Source organism: Bidens hawaiensis, unplaced genomic scaffold, assembly GCF_021521415.1.
Source record: "Bidens hawaiensis isolate Kalapana, Puna unplaced genomic scaffold, B.hawaiensis_p1.1 tig00057643_1, whole genome shotgun sequence".
Taxonomy (NCBI): domain Eukaryota; kingdom Viridiplantae; phylum Streptophyta; class Magnoliopsida; order Asterales; family Asteraceae; genus Bidens; species Bidens hawaiensis.
The window spans coordinates 19,883-29,733 of record NW_027500383.1 but is presented as its reverse complement, the minus strand read 5'-3'; the positions used below and the strand labels follow the sequence as shown (position 1 = coordinate 29,733).

The 9,851-nt window shown below is 34.3% G+C and overlaps 1 protein-coding gene across 1 annotated transcript; it reads right to left on the bottom strand.

The window, feature by feature from the left end:
• Positions 1-296: 296 nt before the first annotated feature.
• On the bottom strand, positions 297-3,609 carry LOC143601931 (mechanosensitive ion channel protein 6-like). The gene is made up of 5 exons (XM_077079207.1): positions 2,216-3,609; positions 1,513-1,636; positions 1,148-1,441; positions 864-1,066; positions 297-645 (listed from the first exon to the last, which is right to left on the bottom strand). Exons 1-5 carry the CDS (start codon positions 3,607-3,609, stop codon positions 357-359), a joined length of 2,304 nt encoding a protein of 767 aa, XP_076935322.1. The 3' UTR covers positions 297-356.
• Positions 3,610-9,851: the final 6,242 nt, after the last annotated feature.

The window sequence follows — 9,851 nt, the reverse complement described above, 5'->3', positions numbered from 1 at the left end:
TTAACCTTTAAATTTCAGTTTCTCAAGATCTTGTTCAAAGCTGTTATAATTTATCTACCTGTTATTCTTTGTAGTCGATTAAGAATTTAATTAATTTCTCTTAAAGATTTTTTTTCTTTATTTGCTAGTTTTCTCTCGGAGTCAAAAGTTCAATAAGCATGCGTGATGTTTGATTAATTGTATGATATCACATATACTATAGTTACACAAGGGCCATATCACTTAAGTTACAGAGATGATCGCAGAAACGTACCACCAACAACAATCAGTTGTTTATTCATAATTTTACATCATTAGTACATGTATAAACGTATAGTATACCATTCAGAACTCCCTTTTTGTCACCAAGGGGCATATCAATTTGCACAAGCTGTCCAATTTGAAGGAAGTCGATTAGAACCCAAGGCTGGTAAATCGCGGACATTGATGTCCATTGGGAGCATACGGTACTCAATGTCGAGATCTTTGAAAATCTTAATTAGCTCCTCAACTAGAAGAGCTCTTCTTTTCCATCTTTCACCCATGTTCTGGAAATTCATTCGGTGCGAAAGCCATATTGATATTTTGAGCCGATTCAAGTCCTCGACATCTCTCACTACAATCATCGGCCCAGGTTGCCAATGCTCACTGTTGTTCTCGACATAGCTGCAACCACGCCAGTCCAAAGGTATGTATGGTTAATCAGTTTTAATTTTGAAAATGATAAAAATTAATTTTTAGTTTTTAATATGTAAAAATAGCTTCTTTATACAAAGTTTTGAGAGTTGATGTGTAGTTCCTTTTCATTCAAAAATTTAAAATTTTTCTCTAATTTCTCTTTTATCAATGATGTAAACGTCATCTAATGAATTTTTGTGCTTTACCTTGTAATCCTTTCCTTCATTTTAGCAATCTTTTCGGCAGGAGTTGATACATGAATGCAGAAATCAATGGCATCACCCATATCAGGACTACGATGGTAATTAGCAATGGGCATAGCAGACAAGACGTTGTTTGGGTACGCAATTTTCTGATTATCATACCTCAAGAAGATCGTTGTTAATATATTCATCTCCTCAACTATCATCTGCGTGTTTGATAAGTATAAACAATCACAACTCATAAACATAAAAAGAATACGGTTCTCTAGTATCTTTTGAAATCTAACCTGAACACCATTGATGTCACACCGATCACCTACATCAAACGGATGCACTATGAACAAGAAAATAATGGCCTCAAATGTTGTCTTAGAGGCGTTTCCAAATACAAATGCCACCATAACTAGTTGTGAGCACATAAGTATGAAGAAATGGGTGGTTGCAACTTTAAGGATAATAAGCCATATCACGATTATTATGATTCCTACAAACACAGTCAACATTTTATGGAGATTGTCGACGGCTGTTTTTGTGTCCTTGAGTGATAGTGCAAGAGCTCTACGCTCTTGGAATGCATTAACCTAGAAAATTAATAAAGTTTTAATATACTGATTATAATAGTTAATGATCTATAAGAAGAAACCGTACGTACCACCCAGTTTTTAAGAGCTCGTTTGCTAATTCCTCTAGTCTCACTTGCTCCATCAAAGAGTCGAAACGTCTTTAAAGCTTCGTCATTGCCCAAAAACCGCATTAAATCCTCAATATAAATATGTCTGTGAAAAACAAATGAATAAAGTTATAAATATTTGCGAACTGAATCTGTTAGGAGAGTAATAAGATTGAATTAATGAAATCAGGGACGTGAATTTCTAAGATAGTCATGAATCTAATGTAAGCTTTACCTTTTCTTTGACTTCGTGTTTAGCGGCTTGGGTTAGTTTCGAGTTGAAATCGCAAACAGGTTTAGCTAAACCAGTTATTCACGGTCTAACCCATTTTAACCAATTTGTTTATGCCATAACTTAAGCTAATTAGGTACTTTATGCCAAAATGTAAAAGACAAAAGATAAATGAATATCAATTTATATAGTTTAAACATGTAACTCTTAAATTTATACACATTTGTATTTTTTTAATGTGTAATTTTAAGGATTAATTTGAAAATAAAAGGAATATTTTATGATTAAACACTTTTCTGTGTCCACCCGTGAATTCATGCATGCATCTAACTCGATTTTTAGGCTCATGTCGTGTTTGATATCATGCCAAATTTTCTGATTCGTGTCAAGTTCAACACGTTAACCACGAACACCAACCGCCCATTTAACACCCTTACATTTATGAGCACTTACTTGGAACCAGGCTTTGCGACATTGCAAAATATCTTCTTTGCTGCAATTTTAGCCTGCTTTGCGCTAGTTATCTGAGTGGATGCTTCATCTTCATCACCATCACCAGCAAAATCTTCCAATTGTTCATCCAAAGTACTCAACATGCTCCTGCTTATAGAATTCATCATCCTACTCATGTTCCAAGCAGATATATTCTTCTTATTCATCCTATGCAAGTGATCAATAGTGATCCCAGTATTCTCATGCTTCTTAGGACTACCACCATCACTTTTATGTGTCCTTCCCGTGCTCGATACGGGCGTTCCAAAGCCTTTAAAACTACCCGTAAGCATATTTGCCTTAAGCTGCAACGGCATACTCGCACCTGCATTTTGAAGCTTCTCAATCTCCTCCATCATCCATTCTTCATCCTCTTGTTCTTGCTGAATCTTGTTCACGGGTGGGCCCGAGAGGGTTTCGATAACATATTGGTTAAACAAAGAATCTTGAATCCAATCAAAATACTTGCTGACGTGGAAATTAGAGGCAAGAACTTTGATAAGCAAAGTTTTTAACAACCAAATTATAGTTCCCACTAAAAGACATACCCAAACCCTTGTTACATAAGGCAAAACCTTCTTCCCGTACGCCACTCGTTCGACCTTCTTATCGAATATGCATTGCCAAGCGATTAAGATCAAACCAAACCAAATACAATTTTGAACCGCTTTCTTTAACCCGTAAACAAAATAAAGTACTCGTTTTCTTAACATGAAGCTTCGTTCGATGAAGAACACAATGATTTGAATCCCCCATCCAGACACTAATCGCCCGCATATCACAACAAAGATCATAATTTCCCATTTCCACCATTCAAGACCATACACGTCTTTGTTTTTGAAATCGGGGATTGCGAGTGTGCAAACTAAAACAGCAATGATTAATATCAAGCTGGTTAACTGAAGTAAGGTCCATTTATTATACCTTAGTTCTTTATACTCTTCTGGCATATCATCAAACAATGAGAATTCATCTTCTTCAAAATCAGAAAAAGTACCTTTCCCTTGATGGCCTGATCTTGGCGTTTTTTGGGCGGATCTCTGGTACTCAATCTCTGGCTCATCCAACAACCTTGATTTTGTTTTCGTTCTCATTAAAGTTGAATTTCGTTTGAATGCACCATTTGAAGAACACAACACTTGTTCTCCACTACGACCGATGACTGTACTGCTGCGACGGCTAGGGGTAGACCATTGTCCAGCTGATTGTGGTCTAGGCACATTGTTGAACGAGACCCGAACCTCCTTCGGGGTAAGCTGGCCACTGGTATCGCCAGGGAAGTGTTTCTCTTCATGAATTTCAATAAATGGGTCGTTCGGTGAATGTCCTGGGAATGATCTTCCCAGATTCGCCATCAAATTAATTATTTAGTGCTCAGATGTGAAAAAGTTGGCTCAGATTAATGAATGATTGTTGGGTGAATGAAGCTGGTAATGATTTATGAAAGCTTGAACATACAAGTCATATTATAGTGTGAACGTTATATGTTTGTACCATTAACCCTCTATTACTATATATGTAGGTCCAAGAAACGGGATCAAACAACATTGTTTTTGGATCAATCTCCTTAAAAGCTAGCAGAAATCACTCTTAAGTAACCGAGATCTCGGATCTAGTTGGTTTTTGTTATTGACCGGTTTTGGTATGCAAGAGAGATAGTGAGAGAGTTGGTGAGAAGATAAGGCTACTTGTATTTGCAAAAGGTTGTGATATGCATGGAGACTTGCACTATCTATAGTGCAAGTTTCATGCACTCTTCATATATTATTTCGGCCCAATGAGCTTTGTTTACAATAGCCTTAGGACCAAACGTACAAAAATAGACAAAAGACAATTACATTTCATCATGAATAAACAAGATAATACAAAAGACTTCATATACAAAATAGGGCCTAACAGTATAGGTTGGTTATTTGAGATGTTTATTGTTTATAATTCAATAAAGTATTATGATATAAAGTTATTGATTTTGTTGGCGGTGTATTTTAATAATGTTAACAGTAAGAGATATATAGCATACTAGCGGTTTTTTATTTAATAGATAAAGGGATTAAACCAATGACCTATTATTTTATATGTTTGCTAGTTTATAGATGTATTAATATCAATACTGTAATAATTTAAGTAGTTTATTTGTTTATTTTTTTTAAAATTAAGGTTTATGTGAAATAAAAATTCCTAAAATGATCCATTAGAAAAGAGAGCAGATGATTGTGGTCTAAAATTAGATATCTTTTAAAAAATGACCCACCCAAATCTCAAGGAGGCGATGCATTTGGCTTCGTGTCGGGGATTTTCGTTACCCACTAATATTATACCACGTGCAATTTGTCTGACCTCACCTATTAAATTTCAAAGCAAATCAATTGGACTCGTGAGATTTGATACCAAAACCGTCTTCTTGAAAGCCTTCTCTTTCGTGATGTTTCATCTTGTTTTCATCTTTTCTGTGAGTTTTAAAAAAGTTTGAATATCCAAATCCACTCACCATTGATTCACCTCCACCACCACCACCGACGTCTCTATGATGGTTGCGCGACCACCAAATGTCTCCGTGAGGATCCATACAATATATATAATAACTATGTTCTTTTTATACTTGTAAAAGCTGTTTTAATAAGTGCTACAATTCAATATTATATAAATTTAAGGTAACTCCCATATACTTAAGCCGAACATTTTAATTAATATGTTACATAAATAATTAAACTATAAAATATATCTGCACATGCATATGACACAAATGAATTGTGGGTAACGAAAACAAAACTGGTCTTCATGTTTATAAAAGGTGAACATAACATGCCGTTATCTAACAAATGTAGAATAGTTTGTGAATATATTAAATAGGGATTACTGTTTGTAGACTAAGTTGTTAGGGTTTTTCTGTGCACCAATATTTTTGTGAGGGCCAAAACCAGAAACTCATCACCTGTCGTAGATTGGATTGATGGCGTATATTTGTGAAGTTGCCGAACTTTGGGGAGGACGTGTTCGGCTGTTTGTGAACAGATATTTTGTAAAGATAGTTGTTAAAAAAATAAAATAATAATAACAGAAGAAAACAACAATAAGTTAATTATTTTTACAATTTACAAACATTTTTATTTTTTTAATCAAATATATTAATGAAATCTCATCCGAAATCTTATCTCTACAATCACAAACGAATTACCGAGAGGTAGGCGGGAAACTTATCGACGATAAATGACTGAAAAGATTAGGGGCAATCTCATTTGAAATCTTAGCTAAACAGTCCCCGATCGATTTACTATATTGAGTGATATTCCATTAGAATTTAGTTCCATTAATCAGAAACCATCGGTTTGCTCCGTCAATAAATCATGATAATCCGGTTGCTAGAGTGTATGCCGGTGACATTATTTCAATGATAGACATATCCGTTGGTTATCCATGGCTCTTTAAAATTATAATTGACAAACACAAATAAATTATTAATTCTGGGAAATGGCGAGGAGATACCCCCGTCACTATGGATGAGCAGATTTGATACCGGTACCGTTTGGCTCAATTGTTGTTTGGCTCAAGTGTAAGGCCCGACAAAAAAAGTCAAAAAAAGAGAGTTAAAAAAACTAAATGCGTGGTCAAGAAAGAAATTCAAATCCAAGGGAAGAAGAGTAATGTTCAAACGCAGCAAGTGTTACTTCAAGCTAAGTGGAGCCCAAAGAACATTGCAAGAGATCAAGAAAATCCACGTTAGAATAAAAAAAGGATGATAAACGTGAAGTCGAATACTTGCCAATTTCGAGTAGGAAATTAGGGGGTGAGTTGGGTGAGTCGGATACAACAATTGGCGGGAGGGGGGTGATTGTTGGCTCAATTGTTGTTTGGCCCAAGTGTAAGGTCCAACCCAAGAATTAAAATGGGTTATTAGATTTCTTGTTGGCTAAGTTAAGTTAACATTGTAAATAGGGACAACCAAGTTAGGGATTGTCATGAAGTAGATGCAACCAAGTTAGGGTTAATCAAGAATCAAACTGAGGGGTTTGAGAGATTGTAATAAGTTTTTTGAGTAATATTTTCTGATTATTAATAAACGAGAGTTATTCGTTTAGTTCGTGTTTGTTTATCGATCGGGACTTGATACCGGCACCGAGCCATTACTGAATCGGTATCGATTTGGTACCGAATCGATATCAAGTTTTGAGTTTTCGGTACTGTTATTTCCCGAATTTTGTCTTCATTTACGGTATTGTCCTGGTACTATACCGACACCGAACATAACATTTAGGTACCAGTAGCAAAAATTTGAGATTTTCCGTATGGGCATATTTGGCATCGGTAGATACCGTTCTCATTCCTACTTGTCATGGTATTCGTCAGTAATCAGCAAAGAATTACCAACAATGCTTCATTTTTCTTTTTGTAAAAACGGTCAAAATTAAGATTATATTATCTAGGATTTACTTGGGACTTATTTTAAGAAATCAACTTAGCGTCGATGCTTAAGATGATTATTATATCTAGGATCATTTGCATCGTGAATGTTAGTTATTTTCCACGTGTCAAAATCACATAATTCAGTTTGTGAATTTTAACCGGAAAACATGTAAATCAAATATAAAATTGTATGAAACTCAATCCAAATACTTGATTAATAAAAATATAAGATTTATAAGTATAAATACCACATCAAACGTATGTTTTATCCAAATGTTCTATCGGTTTATCCGATTTTGAGTTACCGAACATTAGTTTATAAAAGTAAGCGTGTGTTGCTATAAAAACTTACTAAACAAACATCATGCTACTTAATTAGTTGTTTAACTATTAAATAATAATATTTTTATTCATAATGCTTGAAAAATAAAGACGTTTTGTTTTTAAGTAAAATTCAAAATTTAATCTCATAAGTGTTTTTAAGTAAAATTCAAATTTTAATGCATAAGGTATATAACCCACAAAGCATATTGAAAAGGGCCTTTGAAACATAAATTTTACATGCATTTTTAATTTATTAAAAATAGTTACAATTTTGTGTCCTTAACTATAATCACCATTGGTAAATTTAAAGAACAGTTACAATTATAGCCCGTAATCTTTTACTTATATATTATTTTTATTTCTCTTTAACCCTATTTTTTCTCATGATATTTAAACGGTCATAACCTTTTCATACATTAATATTTTTCAAAAAACATCGCACCATGAAATCGAACGTTTTCTTCCATTTAATTTGAGTATGAGTATGATATTGCTATAATTTTTTTCAGTTAAAGAAACAACATTTTACATAGGGTTGCTTTGATGGTTTTAAATTAAACCGTGAGTCAAACCTTTAGTAATAATTCTTTATCGTCGATAACCGAAACCAAACCATTGAAAATTGAAATCGTCTGACAAAAAGTTAAAGAAAATAATCAACCATGACATCAAACCAATGACCGGGTTGAGCAATTTCAAGGTTTCAAACTGAACAATGAACACCCATAAACTTAATACGTGATTACCAAGGTCTACGTTTCCCACTGCATGACGCAATTACCCGTCTAGTAGAATGATACGTATGAAAACTATTTCAAGTTGATACATGACGTTTAAAACCTCTCACACATCTTACAAATAAGACATTATATGGTTTTCATGCCTAAAAACAATCTTTTTGAAAATGCAAATTGGATTTTAATAATCTTATTTTTTTTTGTAGTTAACTGATAATAATCTCAATTTAGAAAATAGTTGTCACCGGCCCTAACTTTCACACTAATTGTTTTCATTGGACTTCCTTAAAAAACAACCTTAGCGACGTTAAGTTTTTTTCCAAATTTTAACTTGATATTGTAGGGCCAATATTCTATATTGTTTTTAGGATTGTGTATGTCGTTTTAGTTTGCTTTTAGTCGATGTATTTCGTACTTGGTACGTGTGTTTTGTACGGTTAAAATGTAACTTTGGAAAATATGGACCCTATAAAAGGGTCACTTAAACCATTTCTCCATAGAACTGATATTCACACAACCTCAGGAAATAATTTTTCTCTCTAACTCTCTTCTTCTTCTTCCTTCAAGCAAATAAACCAAACAAACTAAGATCCGAGATCCGAGTGTTATTGGTGATTTCCGCTAACCAATAACACAGATTGATCCGAGTAAAGTTGTTAAATCCAATCTAGAGGACCTACAAATGGTATCAGAGCTTTCGGCTCGACTTTTTTTGGTTTTCGGATCAAACTTTTCGGATTTTGATCTTAGTTTTTGTTAGATTTGAGGTTGTTTTCTGTGTTACTCACTTCACTTCTTTTGGAGTACTTTACACCTTAAAAATACTTGAAAATCATCGAATAGGAATTTTTGGTGTTCTTGAGTTTTTGTGTCCGGGTTCAGATTCAGTTGAAAATTTCAAATCTAGGCCGATGTTTTTAAACTAAAGTTCTTTTGACTTTATTACTAGTTTAGGTGCTATCTTTTCAAAAAAAAATCACTGTAGCAACTCGACTCGAGTACTGTAGTGAATCGAGTCGAGTCACTGCAACAACACTATAGCAAATCACTGTAGCGTTACTGTAGCGCAAAAAAAAAAAAACTTTCAATCTAATCGAGTCTTTTGTGTGTAAAAAAAATCCTCAAAAGTAACCGAGTTTTCGAGTCGGTCGGGTCGAGTTGAAATAAAAAAAATGTCTTACTATCCTAAGCTTAAAGGAAATTTGGATATGAGGGAAAATCGGCTGGAAAGGAGAATTTGACACGTTTAAACATATTTAAGGTGAATCGATTGCCTCTCTTATCAACAGATTTGAGTCACTCGTCACAAAAATGAGAAATGTCGGTATCATCAATGGTTTGTCTAAGATCAATATGAAGCTGTTGAATTCACTACCTTACTCATGGTGCATCAATGTGGTAACCATAAAGAGAACCACATACCTGAACACCATAACACTCTTAGGGTTGACTTCTACCATAAATGTAACGTCCGTAAATTTCGTTAATCGGCTCGATCGTTTATAAATGTTGGTCAAAAAGCCGGGGTTTCATCTTTCTAATCTAGAGCCTTGTAATACGTTTTAAAATTTCGTTTATCCACCCTTTTTCCAAAAACATCGCCTTTTATAACTTAAAGTGTTAGATTAGTATATAGTACCCGACATTTTCGTTCATCGGCATGAGACATTTGTAGAGTTTGTATAAACTTTCGGGATTGATCCGGCATTCTTCGAGGACCTCGTTGTCATTCTCGTAAGTCTATCCAATTAACCTTTCATCCATGTTAATAAAATTTACAAACTGAAGGGGGCTAGCATGTAAATATGATTATAATAACTTAAAAACCCTAATTCTCCTATTGAGTAGTCCGATTGCAGACCAGCAGCCCCCCCCCCCCCCCCATCACGTTTTTCTTCATGTTCCAACCATTACCAAGCCATCTCCACCTAATTCCAGGTTAGTACCATGTCAAGGAACCTCTTTTTCACAATAAAATCGTTTATTAAACCCTAGACATATCATAATCATATTAGGGTTTGATTTTTGATCAAAACAGTTTCTGACAGATTCGTAAATGTTTATTGCTCGGCCTGAAACTCGATGAAAATATATTTTTTTTGATCGATTCTTGTTTCTATGATATTCTAATTTGA